The sequence below is a fragment of the Protopterus annectens genome, chromosome 10.part0 (assembly GCF_019279795.1).
Source record: "Protopterus annectens isolate FY-2018-M chromosome 10.part0, PAN1.0, whole genome shotgun sequence".
Taxonomy (NCBI): domain Eukaryota; kingdom Metazoa; phylum Chordata; order Ceratodontiformes; family Protopteridae; genus Protopterus; species Protopterus annectens.
Genome location: NC_056744.1, coordinates 1,457,271,542 through 1,457,294,254, shown reverse-complemented (window position 1 = coordinate 1,457,294,254; position 22,713 = coordinate 1,457,271,542). Strand labels below are relative to the sequence as shown.

Genomic DNA, 22,713 nt, shown 5'->3' with positions numbered 1-22,713 from the left:
CTTATGGCAGTAGAGCCCTTTTAGATTTTCCATAAGGACAGGGTATCATTAATCCTTCCTTTATGCCTAAGGTGGTTTCTAGTGTGGCTTTAAACCAAACTATTCATTTGCCCACGTTTTTTGCAGATCCTCAAAATAAAGGGGAAAAGATTTTGCACACTTTAGATGTACACAGGCAATTGCGTTATTATTTGAGCAGGACTAAAGATTTTAGGCAGTCTCAGCAGTTACTTGTTTCTTTTGCTTTAAGTTCACAGGGCAAGCCTGTGTCAAAACAAACTATTTCTAGGTGGATTGGCTTTTGCATGCATTTTGTTATTCCGATCATGGCAAAGAGGTTCCAGCTGGGATTAGGCCTCATTCCACTAGGGCTACTGCCACTTCAACAGCATTTCTAAGGGGTGGCAACTAAGGATATTCTGGAAGCAGCTACTTGGAGTTCAGTGCATACTTTCTCTAGGCATTATCACCTGCCTATATACTCTAAGACTAGAGCTGGTTTTGCCACAGCTGTTTTACAAGGCATGTTGTCAGCTCCTGCTACTTTATAATTTGCCAGCCTCCCTTTCCTCTGCTTTGGGATTCTACCAATTGTCAGGGACTGCAGCAAGGGAAGACGAAGAACATAGTACAGTTTTGTACCTACCATAAATGTAGATGTTTCTGTGTTTCAGGGTGGTTGTGTAGGTGAGTTTCCATGCTTATATTTTTGTATATATTACTATATATATTGTACATGTTTTTGGTGCAGGTTGTTTTGGGACTTGTCTTTTGGGTCTTCTGACATCTGGGGCAAGAAAAGACTGAACTATACCCAATTGTCAGGACTGCAGCAAGGGAATCCTCGAACATCTACATTTATGGTAGGTACAAAACTGTACTTTTCTTTATAGAACTTCTTTACTAGAAATAGTCCTTCTCCTAGGGATTTTTGTTAGTTGTTAGTCATATATTTGTTGTGTTGGTAAGTGTGTATTTGTAGATTCCTTCCCGTCCCTTTAGAACTCGTTTAATTTGGAGAGTCCCCCCCCCCCCCCGTTATTCCTGTCAGGTTAGTCGTTTAAGTTAGAGGCTTTCCTTCTGTCTTCTTTGTAAGCTAGCCGTTTGAGTTAGAGGCTTTCCTATTTAAAAAAAAAAAACTTTAGCTTTAGCCTGTAGTGTACTGTGTTTTTCTCTTTAATTTAATTTTGTTTGGTAGCTATTGTTGTATTTTTTGTTACAGGATGTCCAAAGAATCCAAGGTGTCTGGGTTCAAGAAGTGTGACTCATGCTGTCAGAAAATGTCGCTGACAGATGGGCACACTTCTTGCATCTATTGTTGGTGAAAATAACAGCATTTTAGTTTTTTTGGGATTTAGGATCAGACAATGTTCAGAAAGCCAGTTTTCTATTATATTAAAGGTGGTCTGGGTAGCTGACCATAACTCTACTGGAGATGTGGCTGAACAAATCAGAGTAGAGTCATCAGCATATTGGATACAGCTGACTTTTGGGATGACAGTATAAAGGTCGTTAATGAAGATGGAGAACAGCAAGGGCCCTAGTATAGAGCCTTGTGGTACTCCAAGGGTGTTAGGTAGAAGGTTAGAGAGTTTGTTCTGCCAGAGGACAGCCTGCTGTCGACCATTCAGGTAGGATTGAAACCATTGGAGGGCTCCAGTATCTAGACAGAATGTTTGCAGGGTGTGGATTAAAAGTTGGTGATCAACCATATCAAATGCCTTGGAAAGATCCAAAAGAGGGCTGAGGATATATAATTATTGTTGTGATTATGGTTTATGGTGTTAGTAAAGGCTAGGAGGGCTGAAGTAGTGCTGTGATGAGGACGGAAGCCATGCTGAGTGTCTGCCATAAGGCAATTTTGGATTAGGTGGTGCATGAGTTGTCTATGAATACATTTTTCCATAATCTTTGCAAGTGGAGAGAGTATAGCTATTGGCCTATAATTGGAGAATTCAGTAGAGCTGCCTCCTTTGTGAAGTGGGATTACATAGGATATTTTCCAGATGGTGAGAATTTTAGCTTCTACTATGGTTCGATTGATTAATATTGAGACAGGGTAAGCAATAGCATCAGCTGATTTTTGCAGGTACTCGGCAGGGAGTTGATCAGCAGAAAGTGTGGTGGGTTTTAGTGTTTTGATCAAGGTATGGATAAGTGAAGTGGCGACTGGTTGGAAGCTGAACGCGAGTAGGTTTCTAAGGGTGCTACTTTCAGGACCAGGGGAGCTAGGAGGTAGTTGGCTAGCCAGGGTCTGTAGTCGCTCCTCCTTTATGGAGAGGGATGACTGTGGCAGTGTGCCATTCTGTAGAGACAAAGCCTGAGGTGAGGCTGTGATTGAACAGGGCACACAGGTGTGGTGCCAGTTCACTTTGTAGTTCATGTAGAACACAGCCAGGGATATTGTCGGGTCCCATGGAAGCTGTATTTCTGGCTTTGGACAATGCAGCTTTAACCTGTGCTACAGTAATGCTGGGTGCCTGGCATTCTTCTGGTGTTGTGATTTGTCCTTTGGGGGGGAGAGGGGTAAAGTTGGCACTGAATCTGTCGGCCAGTATGTTGGCAGTATCTGTTGGCTCAGTATAGGAGGTACCATTGTGCAGTAACTCAGAGCAAATCTGGGTATTGCCATGGAGATTCTTGATATAACTGTAGAAGTCTTTGTGGTTATTTTTAGTGTCTGCCACAATTATGCCTTCATAGCTAGCTTTGGAGGTTTTGATGAGGGATCTCATCTTTTTGTTGAGGCTAATAAGGGAGTTTTTCCAGTCTTGGGACTTCACATTTTTCTGCAACAGTTTCTTCCTTCTGTTGTAGCGTTTATTAATGGCAGGGGACCACCAGATTGGCTTCCTTTTTTGGAGGAGAGTGTCTTGGCTCTCTTGGGTATGGCTAGTTCCATGCATTTATGTAAATGTTCATACAGTGCATTGGTGTATGATTTGGTAGTCATGCATCTATTTGCCGTTGACATGGGTGCCGTGAAGTTAGCTACCTCTGTTTTTAGGAGCCCAAAGTCAATTTTGGAGATGTTTTTCATGGTGGTTATCTTTGCAGGAGGTGGGGGTGAGATGTGGATTTCCATGGTGATTAGTTTGTGGTTGGATCTAACCTGGGAGGAATTGACTATTGGTGCTTCCTGTAGTGGGGGTAAGAATGAGCTGGTCCAGCGCATTGGAATTAATGAATTCCAGGAAGCGTTGGGCAAGTGTATTGGTGCATGAGTAGTTTTCCCAGTTGATGGAGGGGTAGTTAAAGTCACCCAGTATGACAGTGTTGGGTTGGACCCTAATAGTTTCCAAGGTGCTTAGGAACATGGAGTGAGAGTCTTGGGACATGGTTGGGGACCTATAGCAGGCTATGACCTGAATTGCCATCTTACCCACTGTCAGTTGTACCTGAAGTATTACGCTCAGCCACTAGTCTGGAGGTGTGCGTATCCTTTATGAATATGGACATACCACCACCTTTGGAGCTTCTGTCCATGTTCTGTGGCCAAAAGGTGTGGAATGAGTTGTAGACTGGTATCACATGGGTGCTTTCTGCTGCTTTAAACCAGGTCTCCGTCACAGCACAAAAGTCAATGTTCTCCATTTTGAAGAGTGCTTCAAGTGAGTGCATCTTGAGATTTAGACTTCTAGTGTTGAGCAGCATGACCCTCAGATTGAATTTATTTATAGCTGTTACGGTGGTAATTTGGTCTTTGGAACACCATCTAAAAAAGCACTATAGGAGTGGCAAGAGCCTTAGCCAGTATCCGGAAACCTAGGAGTGACAGATGCAGGCCATCTCTGGCAAAGCATCAAGGTCTGTCAATCATGTCATCCCAAGCAGACAGATACTGGATCCCCTTAGAATGACACCAGAAACTTAGACAATTGTTGAAGTCAATCATTTTCTGCTTGTACTGTTGTATCATTCTGGGTGATGGTAGGATGCTGCTCAAGGCTAGGGTCATACCTGCCTTGGCCACATAATCCAAGAGCTCTTCCATGTCTCAGGGAGGTGCATCTCAGGACATTCACACCCACATGGACCATGATAGACTCATACTTGTACTTGTTGTGGAGTAACCTGAGTGTGTGTATGTGTCTGATCCTGGCACCTGACAGCTGACTGTTACCTTCTCCTTATTCAACTTAGTGAGTGGGACATCAATGTGCCTCACTATCAAGTAACCTATGATTAGTGTATTGGGTGGGTAGATTTCTGTTGAGAGCCTATGTGAAGGTGGGTTTGTGTTTTTATATGAGATCTGTGATGGTGGGTGTTCTGGAGGGCTGTGTGTTCCATGTGGTGCAGGTGCTGACCTTCTCATCTTGACCAGCTATTCTGGTCTTGGCTGGAGAGTGCATGTCTTCCAGTTTGGAAACATAAGTGCATCTCTCACAAGTCTGAGTTTTGGGAGGTAAGAGGAGAGGGTTGTCTGTGTACATGAGGCACTTGCTACACTGCCTCAGAATGCCCACGTTCACCAGATTAATAGGAGAAAGCACAGGGAGCTGACCTTTAGACATGCCAGGAGGCATGGTCATTATTAATAAGTACTGGAGCTGTTTTCTTGAAGGACATTTAGTGCTGTTAGCACTTATGTGTGCTACAATAATTGCTATAAGAAGCCAGATGAAGTCCTAGGCGAACAAGCTAGTTAAATGCAAGAGAGAAGAGAACTAGCAAGATCTAAGGGAAAAATTGAAGAGCAGACTTTCTGGCACTGGTAATAGTTTACCCTAGCTTAGCAGTGCTGCGTGGCATGCATTCCCATGCAAACAAGGGCTTTTAAAGCAGAAGGTTGGAAGGGAGCTAGAAACCACTCCTCTTGTGGTAGATAGGCTACCTAGTGCTTACCACTCCCACTGATAAGCTGCAAGGCTTCCCTCTGACACAGAAAGGTCTGATAAACTCAGAAACTACAATACAGTCCTGAATACAGCAAATCTGTATCTGGACTATATTAACAGGAAAGGCGGGAAAACAAGTTAGAACTTTTTTTTTTTAATATAACAGTAGCAAACAAGCAGAATGATTTAAACAAATTAACCAATTAACCAATAAAAAAGGTTAAAATTGAGCCCTGTTCCATCAGTCTTTAATCAGACAAGTTCTAGCTGCACACTCCTGCCACTAGGGTGTAGGGGAACCTTCTCCAAAGAAAGATGGCCTGGATTAGTGCTCAAGTTATACAAACAAAGCTAGATTCAGCAGGTTTGAATCTAGTCTGTGCTACAGCAAACATAGTGCACCAATTTCAGAAAGAAATAGTTCAAATAAGCAGGCACAATAAGCCTTTAACCAGAAATTCCCAACTCAAAAGGGCAGAATCTACCCTCTCCTCCCACAAGAGTACAGACCACAAACCTTCTTAATGTAAAATAACTGGCCTGAAGCCCAAGTGCTTAAACCAGAAACTAAGACACTTTTAGAATAACAGACAATAACCCTTCAATCAGCAACTCCCAACTTAGAAGGATGTAAGCTACCTGTTCTGCCACAAGAGTGCAAACCACAAACCTTCTTAATGTAAAACAATTGGCCTGAAGCCCAAGTGCTTAAACCAAAAGGCTTAGAATAACTGTTACAATTTTAATCAGGATACTAACAAGCAGTAATAAATGCAGCAGAATAAATGCAATTGAGAACTTTTAAGAACAGGCAACAAAAGCAAAATAAAGTAATAAAGTAGGAAGAAACACAAATACAGTAAAAGCAGATGATTAAAGTGTAATTTGTTTAATGTAACAGTAGCAAACAAGCAAACTGATTTAAACAAATTACCCAATTAACCAGTAAAAAATCTTAAAACTGAGCTCTGTTCCAGCAGTCTTCAGTCAGACAAGTTCTAACTGCACACTCCTGCCACTAGGGTGCAGGGGATCCTTCTCCAAAAAAGATGGCCTGGATAAGTGCTCAAGTTATACAAACAAAGCTATATTCATCAGGTCTGACTCTAGTCTGTGCTACAGAAAACAAGGTGCACCAATTTCAGAAAGAAACAGTTCAAATAAGCAGGCATAATAAGCCTTTAACCAGAAATTCCCAGCTCAGAATAGCAGAATCTACCCTCTCCTCCCACAAGAGTCCTTTTGAAGTTGCCAAGGATACTCATTGTGAGTGCAATGTCTGGGAAGTCTTTATGGCGTAGGAAGAGTACATTTAAGAGTCTTAACATATATGGACCTATGTGTCTGGTCCATACTGTGTTTGATGGGTGTAGCGTGTGTGTTTCTAACAACCTGTTTGGTATGGTAAGTGCTTGTATGCGAGAGTCTTGCTTCCAGTGACATTGTGTAACTACATCTGTCATATACTATATCACTTCATTTAAAATTAGATGGTTGTCAGTACACATGACACAGTTGTTACATTTCCTGTGGACACCCATTTTACATGTCGGGAAGATCCAATGGACTAGATCTCTTTTATGTAGCCTTGATGCCAGGTGCTTTCTTGAACATTACCCTACATGCCTCTCTTCATTTAGGGAGGCCACACAAATGTTTGTTTTCTGTGTTTAGAGGAGGGTCGGTAGATCTGTCAGTAAGTAGTGTCACTCTCGTTATCCTATTGTTTAAAGTCCACTACAGCAACCTCACAGACGTGGCTATTATTCTACAATGAGATCAGGAGCTTCACTGGCATATTTCATAGGGGAGCATGTTCAAGATATCTGTGCTGTGGTCACATTGTTCACACCTCAGATATTCATCAAAATCTACATCTTAGACATTCAGTTCTTGGCTGGCTGTGTTGTCTGTGAGCATTTCTGCAAATGCTGTTTTCCTGTTCTGTCAGTATCTGTCTCCTAAGTTTAATATCTGGCATTTATTCAACCTTCCTGTTGGGATTACCCTAACAAAGTCAAGTCATTACTTAGATACATTTTGTCTTCAAGGGCATCCTAGCCAGCAGAGTCCCTGTTCTTTCACTTTTCTCCAGTATGACATCTAGTTTTGTGCTTAAAACCTTTGTCTGTTTCCTTGATCATTCTTTTTATTGCATCTATTAAGAAAGAACTATGGACAAATCCTTTAGGATGCCCTTCATTAGTGGCATTTGTAGGGTCCCATGGGTAGGGGGAACTCTGCTGTCATGCCAGTGAAAATTTCTTTAAATCCTATATTGTCAGGGTCATAACACAGTTTTGTTGTCTTCATTCATAGATCATAAGTAATTATGAGACCACTGAACTTCTGAGGTTAAGGATGTGTTTCTCTTACTCTTACATTGAGAAAGGTTGATGTTAATGTATACAGAGCTGTGGGGGGTTGGATGGACACCACTTCATGTATGTGACACAAGTGCAGCTGTTTTTAATTTTTTTTTAAAGTCAGACTTTTTTGTAGTTGGACATTTTATTTTGGTGCTGAAGAGAATTGTGGAGCAGCGTAAAGATACTGTTGTGTATCCTAAAAAGGACAGGGTATTTTAAGAGAACTATGTGAAAAACTCTTTGCAGCATGGGCACTCTGTGGTGGTGTAATGGTACATGATTAAGGACCTTCTATTTAACATTCTGTTGAAGATCTGGAATTACTGTAGACACCTGCCTAACAAAATGCAACGTTTTTCTGTTGTTCTCATTATTTTGCACAGTTATTTTGATAAGTATTGCTTTATGATTTGTAGCCAGAAGTATTCAAGAACTGACAAGCTTTTGCATACATTCTCTATACATACAGTTGTATGTGAATCACTTGAATTTGTAAGTCATATCTGAAGGCTGAATATGTTTAAGTGGTTAACACTTTAATGTATTTTGGTATACCGTGTAAAGGAACCATTCCTATAATAAACAGACATTTGACCAGTGAGGTATAGATCATTGGATAATATGGACAGTTTATAAAACTCTTGCTATGCTAAACTGACATGTTGTAAATGTTTGTTTAGGAAATGATGTACATTTGGAATGGATATACTGTGATTGGGAAACACCGACATTTGACAGAAGGAATGTTAGAAACTCTGCTGGAAGCTGAAGAAGAACTAGACACCTGTCCAGGTACTTAAGTATATGTGTCATGTTTCTACAAAGGAAAATAATAAAGTAATTCTGAGAATATCATTGCTACAAACTTATGTTGTGACTGTTGTAGACAGAAATTGATTTATGCTGTCCACCCACACTAAAAAGCAGCAAATGGGAAAATTTGTTAAAACAGATTAGCTAGAATAACCTTGAAGCCGAAAAATGAACAGAAAGTTTACTGAATTGCAAAATACTTTCATTAAAGTGAACAGCTTCAGCAAAAGAAATCTTACCAAACAAACATGATAATAGTTCTGAAAGATTACTTCAGAAGAGGCATTAAATGAATCCCACTTGATAAACAGGGTAAGCATGCCAGGAAGAGAACATGTTTTTGTCTGTCCTTGATTTTCATAGATGAAACAGACTCTGAACCTTTGTCTGTAACTGTATCTTTTTGGGTTCTTGCCTGATGACCATTAAGCCCCACACCACTATGTCCCATTTGTTTCCCCTTTTTGGCGAAGTACCCAGAGGTGTTCTCTCCAGTGGCTGTCGTCTCTGAGTACTCCCCACTGTACGCTGCGTGGGGGGGGTACCAGAGGTGAGAGCCACTGGAGAGACCATCATCCAGGCATCCATGTAGTTTGTTAATAAACAAAAAGGTGGAAAATGTGTAAAAGTAACTGATAAACTTGCAAATAGGCACTGGATATCAGCCGTTCACAAACCAGAGTCTTTATTTTAAATACAGGAATGAAACCAACACATAAACACTATATACACACTGTTCCATATTTTTGTCTTCTAACTTCATCAGATGAGCATACTAACTCCCAGAAACAGTTTAAATACCTGACATTAACATAAATAACCATTAAAATTCAGCTTCCAGTTAATAATACAATCGATTTTAAAGTTCCCCTTCCAACCTAAAACACGAATAAATAACTTATTTCATACCTTAAGCCATATTAAAAACATATAAAAAACAATTTTCAAAAGCAGTTTAAATGTAAATCACTTTAAAACCTTAACAAATATAATGAATAACTGAATAAATAAGAATATAATAGATAAATATATAAAATGTGCTCACAGTAAAACTTCATTTAAAATCTAGTTTAAGGGCACCCTATATTGGACCTTTTGAAAATAATTTTTATTGTCCTTTTGAAAATAATTTAATTAATTAAAATATATATCACAAATATGTGTACTAAATAATGTTTTGAGAATTATTCAAGCTGTTAAAATGGTGAACAATGAATTATACATCAAAAACGTGTTCAGTCAGTACTGGCAATAGGGAAACCATGTCATTTAAACCTGGGTGTCTACTGGCCTCTAAAACTACCTGCCAGTAGAGCTCCCTATATTCTAACCTGGTTTCCCAGGGACTTCCTCTTGGATCTGTGACCACTATTTCTATAACAAAGAAACAAAATTCAGCCTCTGTACATATTTTAGTGTGTTTATACAAAACATTGTTCTCACAATTTCTCCTGATGTCATACAAATGTTCATACACTCTTTGCTTAAACTTCCTTTCCCTTTTCCCTACGTAAAATGAATCACATATTTTACATAAAGGTAGACATATAATCCCTTTCGTATCACAATTAGCATATCCATTTGTACTAATATTCCTATTCCTGGATTTCAAATGAACCATGTTACCTGTTAAAGGACATCAATGGGATATTAAAGCAGATTGCTCAACCTGCTGTCTCTTTTAGTCCCTGTTCATTGATACAGCCTCAGAAAATCACCCATGCATCTTTAAAAACTAATCCAAATGTTTTTCTTGTTAGGCTTCCTACCTTTCCATACTGTTTTACTTTCACTTTGAAAACCAAGTTGAAAAACCTCTTGCTGGCTCTGAAATGATGATGTCACATCTGCCAGAGCTCTTGCTCTAGCTACCAGGAAGTTTCCTTTCCCAAAGTGATGTAATCCCCGCCTGATTTGCATGCTGTATAGAAGAGCCGGTGGACCTCCCACATTGTGATGTCAGAGCTGCCGTGCCCAGCCCACTCTTAACCTAGCAAAAATGTCAAACTATAATCTCACTTTTCTGAAGTGCCCTACTGATATGTGACAAAGTGCAGACAGAAGCACAGTAACAGCTGCAAAAACTAAGTGCATAAATTTGCAATGACCATGCATAGACATTACTTGCATGTTTTTACATAAGAAGCAAATGTCTGTCACAATTAATCGACAACACTACATCAAATTACAAGAAGTATGCAGTACCGTATTTTTCTTAAATTACCACTTAAAAAAGCATGTGGGTGTTGTCATGCAAGTCTGTGAAATATTTTATGTTTATAGTGCATCATTTATTAGCTATTTAACCAAACAGGAAGGAAAAAGAAGTGGGAGTTTGATGCCTTGCAAAACAGTGGTTATTCCCAATGCTATGGAGCTTGGTTCTAAATTTTTCAGGAGGAGTACAACAAAAAAAGTCTCCCACTGTGAGGAAGGAAAGGCTGACAAGAAAACAGTACATTAGTCTGGTCACCTGCTGTGAGCTGTCAATCATATGCAGATAATTGGTCAAATTACTCTTAGCTCTTTGACAGCTAAGGAAGGTAGGTGTGAAGGGGAGGGGAGATACCTTGAAGAAATAGATTTCAGCCTTCATAAAATAAATCAAGTTAGAATTTCTAAGAAGAAAGAGCAATAAAATGCACTTTTCAATTCTGTTCTGTAGCATTTGCACTGTTTGTGTTTGAAGTAGTCATTGAAAAATGAAAAAGGATAACATTTTAACCAAAAAGTAGGTGACTATAACACATCAGTGAATGCCTGTAAAATCAATGCACTGACAGCAGCTTTCGGGGAAAACGTGGCAGATCTGGTGCAATTGTTTGGAGACAAACAATGCATTCTGGGATACTTAGAGACAGACTAAACAGAATTATTTCAAGATGCAAGACCCCATGTGGTCAGAGTCAGAAATTGCATATAAAAATATCAAAAAAGCTCTAAATAGTCCCAGAGTGGTGTTAAAATGTAGGAAACACCAAACCATGATGAAATAAACATTTTTTTGAGTCTGTGGGTGTGGTTGTCCTTTAAAACATTTGAACATTGGGCATAACCCCCACGTTTAAATGTGCCACTCTTGTTGTTTAAATGTTACTTAAATATCTCCCATTTCTTTCATAGGGTGTACCTCTCTCTAACAGGTGTTTCATGTTACTACCTTTGCAGTATATACATTTGAATGTTTTGTCAAATATGTGGTTTAAATCTGATATCTTAGCAAATTTATTCCATTCATTTTCAGTTATTTTCCTCACTAAACCTGCTTCACCATCATACTTAATAGTGAGTGCTGAATAGTATGGATAATTTCCATTACTCACATCCACGTTTGTTTTTTTTTTTATAAACCAAATTCTTTGTACCAAGTATTGGGTCAAACCTTGTTTTCCTTGCATTGGACACCTCAGTGTATATTTCCTTCAACATTTTACTGGGGTAACCTCTATCCAAAAATAATTTTCTCAAAAAAATCACACTCAATTACAAAATCTTGGTCATCGGAGGTCATCCTACTTGTACGCACTAGTTGACCCTTCACTACCCCCCCCTTTTTTTGATATGGGGGATGGGTACTGGTGTAGTGTAAATATGAATTAGAAAAAGTGTATTTCCTGAATATTTTAGATTTAAAACCTCTGTTCCTTTTTTGAATATTGACTTCCAAATAATTAATTTCTTCACTATTAAATTCATAAGTGAACTTCATAAAATTAGTAGTTTCAATCAAATAATCCAAAAATGTTTTAAACATGCTTTCTGTGCTGACCCAAAAGAGACATATGTCGTCTAAAAAGCGTCCATAAAATTTCCAATATTGTCTGTACTCTGAGTTCAATACATAATTGTTTTCCCATTATGCCAAAATAATTTTAACATAAGTAGGTGCGCAATGTGCACCCATTGCTACACCCTGAGTTGTCTGTAATACTCCCCTTCAAAAAATATAAAATTGTTCTTTAAAACTAAGTCCATTAAAATTAGGTCTGTCCAAAATTCATTGAAGGAGATGTCTCTGAAGTCAGCTAAAGTTTCCTCAAGCCACCTCAAACTTATATCATGTGGTATACATGTGAACAAGTCAATTACATCCAAAGTGATAAAACATAAATTATCAGAATACAATGTGTCATTCAACCTTCTTAAAATGTCCCAAGAATAATTTAAAATGTTGTCATTACCCATAACCAGTTTTTTTAACTTTATGATCTACATATTTGGCTAAAGGTGTTGTAACAGACCCCTCTGCAGAAAATATGGGTCTTGGGGGGGAGGGGTCATTAAAATTGTTGTGCACCTTCGGAATGCTGACAATAGATGGGACTCTACATTTTTCTACATGTAAAAAAATGTAAGTTTCCCTGTCTATCAGAGCTTCCATCAGTAAGTCATTCAAGCATACTGATATTTTCCTGTAGGCAATGTTCACTTCATTAATTGAAACCCTTGTTCACTTCATTAATTGAAACCCTTGTGTATTTATTTTCATCCCTTAAAATCTCTAACATTTTTCCTTCGTAGGTTATGTGGTCCATCAGTACCACCCCCCACACACTTTTGTCAGGCTTCATCACTCTCAGGTTTTTGTTGTCCCTGCATGTCTGCAGAATATATCTTTCATCGACTGTCATATTAGATTTCACTTTGTTATTTTTGAGTGCTTTCCTTAATTCATTTTCTACTAACACTTCAAAATTCTTGAGTTGAGGGTGCAAAGGCAGGTTAAAAGTGCTTCTCTTCACCAATTTGTCCCCAGTATTCCTAATTTCTTGTCCACTAAAAAACAGTTCCAAATTTTTCTTTCTAATAAAAAGTTTGAGGTCCACTATTACATTAAAAATATGTGCTTTAACCGTAGGTATAAAGATGAAACCTTTTGAAAATAAATCAAAATGTGATTTGTTGATACTTATATTTGTGTAATTAAAAATATTAAAACCATTATAACTGAACTTACATCCATCTTTTAAAATCTAAAAGTTCTAAGTCCAGTATGTCCACCTCCGTTGTCTGAAGCTTTTTGAACCATAATTCACAGGTTCCTTCTGTCTTAACCTTTCAGACCTCCAAAGAGAGAGAAAGTCTGGAGGGTCATGTATATTCAAATTGTTACCAAAAACATGGTTGTCCATTTCATCATCCACCCAACCTCTATTGTGTTCCTCATCATTGTATGTGCCTCTATTAAATTGCTTAGGTTTGGGGTAATGTGTGTGAGTACTGTATTCATTCATATCTCTCTCTATCTTTTTTATTTTCCTAGCCTGTACTTCTTTACACTTTGCCTCAATTTTCTTTAATAAATCATAACACTTTGCTTTCTCTGCATCAATAGTAAACATTTAAGTTATGAATAATATTGTTGTTAGTACGCTCAATTAAAACATACACTTTTTCCATCTCTGATTCATTATTTTTTAAAATGGCGCTCTCTATGTCTATCCCACATCTTTCAAATGCTCCCACAAGATCTTTGTGGAAATCCAAGCCTTCTTTTACATTGTTGGAGTATTTACATACCCTTAATCCTTTTGGCTCAATATTTAGATGTAAACAGTGTTTTAAATACGCATTGTCCATTTCCTACATCTTATACAATAAATTATAAATTTATACAAATAAACAAAATCACTTAACATGCTAGCTTATGAGTTATTTGCAGTGGCTTGTGTCAGTCTTTTAAAGTCAAATTTAAAGTTTAAAATGTCAGCAAACTACCGTTTTGTACCTGGCAGACTTGAGGAACTGTCCATTGGTGCTTGCGAACCCATTACAAGGTTGTTAGGAGAAGAATTTGTTTAGGTTGGAAGAGGAACTTTAAAATTGATTGTATTATTTATTGGAAGCTGACTTTTACTGGGTATTTGTGTTAATGTCAGATATTTAAACTGTTTCTTGGAGTTAGTATGCTCATCTGATGAAGTTACAAGATGAAAACTTAGAACAGTGTGTATATAGTGTTTATGTGTTGGCTTCGTTCCTATATTCAAAATAAAGACTCTGGTTTGTGAACGGCTGGTATCTGGTGCCTATTTACGTTTGTTAGGAATCTTGGCCACATCCTGGCAATAACAGCATTTCTAATTAGCTCCTAACCATGCATAGTGGCTGGCACAAGGATACTTATCATTGTAGGGGGTCTCCTATGCGCTCCTTATGCATGTGCAGTCTACCACCAATTTACAGTGAAGGCTACCATCACTGGCTTGGGAGCAGCATTACTGCATCCATGGTCCTGCTCATTTCACTACCTAGCAAACCACTACTTGCTTCTTGGCAGTCAGCTGACCATAACCTCCATCTCCTCTCACCTGGATTGGTGAGCCAGTGTCAGATGTTCACCAGTCCTGAGGAGAAGTGGCACTGGCTCACAAATCCTGGAGAGAGGGGTGATCAGTTTCAGCCACTCAATCCCATTCCTCCTTACCCAGCCTTTCAGCACCCAAGCTGCTACATGAGCTCAGGTCTTCTGTGCTATTGGTGAGCCTTCATCCATGTGTATCACAGAGCTAAGCTATGATGGTTTTTACTTTTATCCTGATACTTGAAGTAAGATGTTGAGAGAAGTAGTTGAACACAAGAAGTTAATAACTAACCATTCAGCATGATCATGGGGGCTGAGTGCCCTTTCTTTTCTTCTGGTTACTGAGGTTTGATTAGTGACCCAGTGAATGGTAGGGGTGGCCTAGAAGAGAGGACTGAGTTGCTGGAACTCTACACAGCTCCTGTTTTTAGGTGGAGAGCTAAGGTATGCAGTGATAATCAGCTGCCGCTATTGGTGGTGGTGGTCAAGAGATAGCTTCCTTTATTGAATGATATCCTTTAGAGAAAGGCATTCATGTGGGTACAGTCCTAATTACTGTGTTCATTTGTTTTATCAGATTTAAAATTTTGGGGTTTTATTGACTTTCTGTTTCTTTCACTGATCTTAGTATATCTGTCCATCTCTATTAAATCAAGCAAGTCTTCTCTTAGATCATTTTATTCTGAACTGAGGGCACATTCTTTGTTCTCCATTTCCTGAAGAAATTCTATAGAAAGTTCCAGAGCATCTTCCTGTGCCACATTCTCTTCAGTTTCATCTTGTGTCATCCGTTGCTCTTTCATATGGGAACTCACTTGCCTATCACTCCACATTGACTGTGTCAGAGGTGCCACAGTTTCCTGTTCCTTCCCTTGCTATGCAAATCAAACTGAATGTTTGCACTGGTTTTCTATGGAGGGTTCCAAAGTATCTTCATGTGGCAAGTGACCAGATGTTTCCCACTCTACTGGCTTCTCCTTAATTTGGGGATCCATTGCTCTATGCTGCTGTGATGTTATCAGATTTAGATTTTCAAAACTAAATCCTTCACTTTGCAGTTAATCCATAACTTCAGTTTCTATTTCTGTAGCTTCTTTATTACTGATCCTCTTTTCTACTTTTCCTCTTTGTTTTCTTATTTTTTGTATTGTAAAATTTTCCATGTCTGGATGCCTTTGCCTTTTCCTTTACGTAGATATTGCACCATATTGAATCTTTTTTTTTTCTTTCACTTGTCCATATTTCTTCTTCAGATGTCTCCTGCTCCTCCTGTTTCTACTTACTTGGGGGACTCGTTCCATCATGCTGTGCTATAACCTGTGTTAGACTTTCTACTCTAAATACTTCACTTCGCTGATCTTCCATAACTTCGGATTCTGTTGTTTATTTTACTTCTACTTTAAGTAAAATAAAAGCAAAATAAAGTAGAAGTAAAATAAACAACAGAACTACTTTAGTTGGGCGCTGGGCTGGCAACTTGGCACCGTAAAACTCCACTGCTAATCATGAGCGGACAGGTGATCTGCTGTGACGACCCCTAAAAGAAGAAGAATTTTACTTCTACTTTACTTATCTTCTGTTCTACATTCCTTCTTTGTGATTTTATTTTTTGTGTTTTTTGTATTGTGAAATTTTCCATATCTGAATGCCTTTGCCTGTATTTCTCTTTGAATATCTTTCGGGCTGCCTTTTTTTTTTGTATTGATTAATTTGGCTTTGTCCTTTCCATAAATATTATACCATATCAGATCTCTCTTTCACATGTTCATATTTCTTTTCTATACCTTTCAAAAATCTCTTCATTTTGTTCTTTATATTTTTGCACGTCAGTCACTTCTTTTTCCAAACTTCCCAAGGTTTCTTGGTCTATATCATGTTTTTAATAAATCTGTTGTATTAATGAGCACAATTTTTATTTAAAGCGTCTGACAGTTTTTTTTGTGCAAGTGTTTTTCTTTCCTCTAATTTCTCTCTTAATCATTTGTATATCTTCTGTCTGGAAATTCTGTGCTTCTAGTAGTAAAATTACATAATTTCTTTCTTATCCTCAATAGTCCACTCTATTGTTTTTATGGCTCATTTTTGGCTTATCAGTTTTTGTGGACTACTACTTTCTTCTACAGCGGGGTGGGGGGGATCCTCCCCCGGGCCTGGCCTAGCCCCATTCTAGGAATGTTTCCATGTCTTGAGGATTCTGCACTGTCATTTTTTCCAATCCTGACACAAGTGCACCTACCAGGATTGGGTGCTTTTTTATACTGGGTCTTGTGCACCCAGCTATTTTTTTTTATTTTTTCAACCTACTTCTGTCCATGATATATGCTGTATAAAATAAGTCTATATATCAATGTTGTCTTGGTGAGGTTTTGTGAAAAACAGGGTCTACCTCATGAAGGTACTCACCAAGACTTGAGAATGAATCCAGTTCCAGCAATAGTACTTTCCTTTGCTTGCTGATTTATCATGTCTCCATTTGAACCACGTCTTCATGTTTTAGGGATACTGTGATGAACTTGCAGATTTTTTGAGTGAATGTCTGAATGTCTGTAGAGTTTATTTTTGATGCGGATGCCATTATGGAGAAATCAAATTCTACTTGGGGAAGTAGAATGTCTTTGCGTATTGCTGTTTCACAGACCTTAAAGTGAAAAGAGGATTTTTGTTTTTGCTCAGAACAGAAGCTAGTTAATCTTTTTCCTTGTATTCTCCAGATGGAATTTGATGTTGAGAAATGGGTCTAGCTAAAGAGCCAGATAGTCACATTGTCAGCATAAAGTAATAAGGAGAGGAGAGGCAGATCAAAACACAGTTTGTTGATGTCAAAAGAGAATGGGGGCAAATATGGAGCCTTGTGTTACATGTTATTTTTAGGTGAACTGATGGTGAGTAATACTGAGGAATGGATTTTGACACTGAAGGGACAATTTGACACATAATTTTGGAACCAGGTATTAGTCCCTTTTTCAAGAAGGTGATCAAGGAGGATTGTGTCGTCTATTAAACCAAATGCCTTGATCATGTCAATAAAAGTGGTCCCTTTATACAGCCCTTTGTCCGTGGCTAAAACTTTCATCAATAAGAGTCTATAATCCTGTCAGTGTATTAGGACCCAAACAGGGAATGTGTTGTTTGGATGAGAGTAAGTTGTAGCTGCTCATGTATTTTGTTAGCTGGGTGTAGATAATTTTCTGTAGAGTTTTCCTAGTTTGAGGAGAATGGACATTGGGCAGTACTGAGAAACATTGGTGGGGTTGGTTTGGGTTGTTTAAGAAGTGAGTTACTATAGCTACATGCCAGGTATTTGGCATGGTGTTCCATGTGAAGCATAGGTTATGCATATGTTGGGACAGAGCTGAGGAGAAATCACTATGGTGATAAATGAAATAGGGATGAAAGCCATTTCAGCCAGGAGGCTTATCATTTTTAGATGCTCGGGTAGGGGCTCTATGTCTTTTGCCTTGATAGTTTAAAGTAAAATATTGATGTTGAGCATCCTAGACACTGGGAATTATAAGGAAGTTTCCCTTAATGAGTTAAACACTGCATATAAAACGATTTATGGTCAATTGGCAGACATATTTTTAGAGAGAAGAATTGATATCTCTTTATACAACTACTTAAATATTATTACCACAAGAGTTCCAGTGTTTTTTGGTATCCCCAAAATCCACAAGAGTCTCTCAGATCTCCCCATGAGACCCTTAGTGGATGGAAGGGATTCAATTACAATGGCTTGCGCTCAATACTTAGACCATGAAGTTAAGAAAATATTACAAAAGGAAACCCAAATATGCAAGGATTCCTGGACCTTTTTAGAGAAGATTACTAGAAATGAGTACAATGTAAATGACATACTGGTCACAATAGATGTGAAGGATTTATATACTTTCATTCCACAAACCATTGGCCTAGAATGGGTAAGTGACATGTTATTGGAATACAAAGTGAATCAAGAGAAAGTCAGTTTAATTTTAGAATTGATGGAGATTGTTTTAACTAACAATTACTTCTCATTTAACAGCAAATATGTCTTGTAAACAACTGGCGTGACCATGGGATCAGCTTGCGGGGGGGCATTTGCAAACCTAGTCATGGCATATTTGGAGAGACATTTTGTATTACGATCAAACTATTTTTCTTACATCAAATTGTATTATAGTTACCAGGATGACATCAGTTTAATTTGGAAGGACTCCTCATCTGTAGTGGACAAGTTTTTCGAATACCTTAACAGTACAACCACCTTTTTACAATTTACTTAGATCAATAACTTGTACCATATGGACTATCTGATGTCCATTTATTTAAAGACAAACATAATGGAAGGTATGCCACTAGAATACACAGACGAGAAACATATTTGAATTCTTTCTTACACTACACCAACTCCCACCCAAAACATCAGAAAAGGTCAGTTGTGAAAGGGCAACTTGTTTGAGCTGCCCGCATGATCTCTGGTGAGCAAGATTTCACCTTGGAGTATAGAAATTTGAAATCTATGTTTCTTAGGAGGGCATACCCAGTTGACTTGCTTAATGAACTTATAGATGAGGTCACAGAGAAAAGAAGAATAGGTCATTTTAAGCCCATAGTTGGAGTTTATATTCCAGACACCAATTTGTTAAGCACAGAAATTAGAAGACCAGGCGAGCAACAGACCCCTTTCCTTAAATCTCTGGTTTTCACATACAGTTCTGATTTTCATAGTCTCAAGTCAATTTTTTATAAAAATTGGGATATTCTAATGGAAGACACAGATATCAGAACTTATTTAGGTGACACACCAGTAATAATATATAGGAAAGGCAGGAATTTAAAGGATCTCCTTAGGAATTGGCATGTTTACAATGCAACAGGCTGCCTGGGTACCCACAAATGTGGGTCTTGCAGTTGGTGTCACAAGGTCAAAATTGGTGATGTTAAGTTGTCCATCTCGCCTTCATTCTTGCTGGATGGGTTCGGAGCTGACCTCGGCTCCGACTCGGCCACTCTAAAAGCTCGAGAGTTGGTTCCACCGGCTCGAGGCTCCCCTTATATCCCACAATGCTAGGCGGTAATACCTCAGATCTCGTTTGCCGCTACAGTGATTGAGGTGTGTTGCTTCAACCGGCTTCAGGTTAGTGTAGAAAACAGTTTAAAAGTTTAACTAAATCCCTTTTAAATTAGTTTCTGTTCAGTATCCCCTTACTTAAAAGGATTTTTATCCCTTCCTCCTTGCTCTTCGCCCCTTTTTTCACAAGAACTTATATGTTCTTTTCTTAGGCCTTTGGGCCCTTCCATCCCCCTTTGGAGTATATGTGTTTTTTGTAGGGACTGTTATAAATTTATAACTATCTATCTAAATTTATTTAGTTAAGTTAGTTTTATTTTAGTGTATAGTGTAATCGGTGTGTTTGTGCTTGTGTGTGATTACACTTGTTCCTTAAAATGTCTAAGGATTCGAAGGTCTCAGGCTTCAAGAAGTGTGACTCGTGCTGTCAGAAAATGTCTCTGACAGACGGTCACACTTCTTGTGTGTACTGCCTGGGACCTTTACACCTGCAGGACTCTTGTGCTGTATGCCATGGCTTCAGCCCTAGAGTGCTGCAGGAAAGAAAAAATAAGCTCATCTTACGGGCTTGCTAAAACCTGAGGGTCCTCCGACTGTTTCTTGGGCAAACCCTCTAAGGCTTCTAGGTCTTGACTCCAGCATCTGAGTCGACACCTAAAGTCGAAGTCTGCTACAACATCAGCTCCGGCTGGAGCCGATGAGACTCGAGCTCTTATTTCTGTGGTTCCTCGGCTCGGCTGGAGCCGAGGTATTAAAATCTCTGAGTCGGCTCCGATAAGACTATCGGAACCGACATCTAGGAAGAGGTCTAGGTCACCGTCCCTTGGCTCCGTTCATTCGGCTCCAGCATCTCCCTTGCTGTCTGAATGGAGCCATAGATCTCACTGCTCTAGGTCATCGAGACTGTCTGACCATGACCTTCAGAGGGTAGTGAGTCGACTTCTTAAGTCCGAGGCACTGGCCCAAATGCTTCAGAGCCCGACTCATCAGTCGATGCTTAATCCTATTCCTCAAAATGTTCCTCCTCCGACTCCCTTGAGCTCGGAGCTGGGACGTTTCGGACCCGAGACTGTGGTAGCGTCGGAGCCGATACAGTTGTCTTCGGCACCGTCGTCGGCTCCGATTTCTTCCTTGGAAGAATCTCGGCGCTGGACTTCCCTCGTCGGCTCCGAGGGGGTGAGTGGCATCGGACCCTTGTCCGACCCGCTCTCCCTCGGCGCGCTGGTGAGTTCGGCTCCGACATCGGCCTCGAGCCATCACTGTCGGTGCCGAGGAGGTTTTCAGCTTTTCGGAGTGGGGACCTCTGGCTCTGCCTGACAGGGGTGCTTTCGAGGTCATGCGGAGTGTGTTGGAACCCGGTTCAACTCCACAGTCGGCTCCGTGCGTCCCTCCCGCCGGTGCCTCAGGTAATGTCTGCTCACTCCCTCATCCCAGACCGCAGAGAGCCAGCCCCTCAAGAATCCCGGTGGGGATCTCATCCTCTTCGAGGCCTCCCTGAATTGGCAGGGGAGCCCCTAGGAAGAGAAAGTGCAAGAGGAAGCACATAGACTCACCTGAGTCTGTCACCTCTGACACGGATTTAGAGGATTCTGAGGGTTCCCCGTTCCCCTTCTGAAGATGTCTCCTTTGCAGACATCCTGGAGATCTTGAAACAGAGGGAAATTGGCCAGCCCTTAACCCTTCGGAGGATGAATCTGTGTATCTTGAGGCGTTGGCTCGCCCTTCCACCTCCTGGGTGTCCCCCTTGACCCCTTATGCAGGTGGTAGCGAAAAGGCTTGGGCGGCTCCTGACTCTGTGGACCCCACCCCAGGAGACCTTCAAGGTTTATTACAGCACCAGCAGACAAGCAATTTCTGACTAAGGGAGTTTCTGTGGATGCTATGGTGGTAGCTGCTGCCACTAAGAAGGAACTAGCTGATCCTTCAGTGCCTGTCCATCCCCTAACAAGGAATCTAGGTCTATGGACAGGTGCGGAAGCGGATGTTTTCGTCAGCGACCTTTTCAATGCGTTCGCTGAACTACCTCTGTCATTTCACTCGTCTTCAAAGAGACTTGATCAAGGAAGCGAGTGAGATGTTAAAGGATCCTACAGCTGCGGGTTTTCAGGACAAGATGAACGCTCAGCTGGCTACCCTAAATTCTATAGCTAACTCCTCCATGCGCCTCCTTTCATATGCGGCTGATGGAGCGAGCAGAGCCGCAGGTACAGGTGTGGCCTTACGGCATGCCTGGATGCGGCTATGCAATTTGGACCCTTTAAAACGTCTTTCACTAATTCCCCATTTGATGGATCATCCCTTTTTGGTCCTCAAGTGAAAGAAACCTTGACAAGGTGCGAGACGGATGGCAAAACTCTTTCTGCCGTCGGAGTCCGTTTTTCTACTCCTTCTAGGCCTTACCCCAAAGGCCAGAAAAGTGGGAAAATGTGGTTCTGCAAGCAATCTCAAGGGGCTTTGCCTGATGCACAGAGTCGGTTCCCCTCTAGAGGCAGAGGGGGGAACAATAATGGTAGACGTCGCCCTAGAGGCAGGGGGGGGTCCGCAGAACCAGGGCAATCGAGAAACCTTTTCCGATAAGCCCTTCCAGCATCCCTGAGGTGTTGCCCGACTGTCCACCTTCGGAGGCAGTCGGGGGAAGATTATCACTGTACCCAGAAGCCTGGCGACCTCTAACTCAAGACAAGTGGGTACAGTCCATCATTTCCGAAGGCTATTCCATTCCGTTCTTTCGCATTCCAAATCAATCAAAAAAGTCCTTTCCAGATGTTCCACCCGCTCAAAGGGATCAAGCAGCGTTAGAAATATCGAAGTTGCTTGCAAAAAGAGCCATTCAGCCAGTGCCAGCAGACCAGCAAGGATCCGGAATCTACTCCAAATTCTTTTTGGTTCCAAAGAAAACAGGGGACTGGAGGCCCATTTTGGATCTCAGCATCTTGAACAAGTCTGTCAAGAAAACAAGATTTCGGATGGTCACGTTGCAATCCATCCTACCCCTATTGGGAAAGGAAAACTGGATGTGCTCTATAGACCTCCAGGATGTGTACTATCATATAAAAATGAACAGACGCTCCAGGAGATTTCTCCGCTTCAGGCTGGGAACCAGTCACTTTCAATTCAGAGCCCTGCCCTTTGGACTCACCACAGCCCCCCGGGTGTTTACCAAATGCATGGCAGTGGTGGCCTCTCACCTGAGACGTCAAGGATTCCAGGTGTTTCCATATTTAGACGACTGGCCCCTTACAGCTCCCACCAAGCATCTTCTACTACTTGCCAGGGACTACACTTTTCATATTTGAAAGCTAGGTATCTCAATAAATTGCGAAAAGTCTGTTTTGT

At 40.2% G+C, this 22,713-nt stretch overlaps 1 protein-coding gene across 1 annotated transcript in view; it reads left to right on the top strand.

Moving 5' to 3' along the window:
• Positions 1 to 22,713, top strand: part of TTC39A (tetratricopeptide repeat domain 39A) — a 2,407,335-nt gene that overhangs the window by 2,159,410 nt on the left and 225,212 nt on the right. The window contains exon 15 of the mRNA XM_044086086.1: positions 7,891 to 8,002. Coding sequence (XP_043942021.1) covers positions 7,891 to 8,002 — 112 coding nt within the window. The remainder of the gene's footprint in view (positions 1 to 7,890; positions 8,003 to 22,713) is intronic.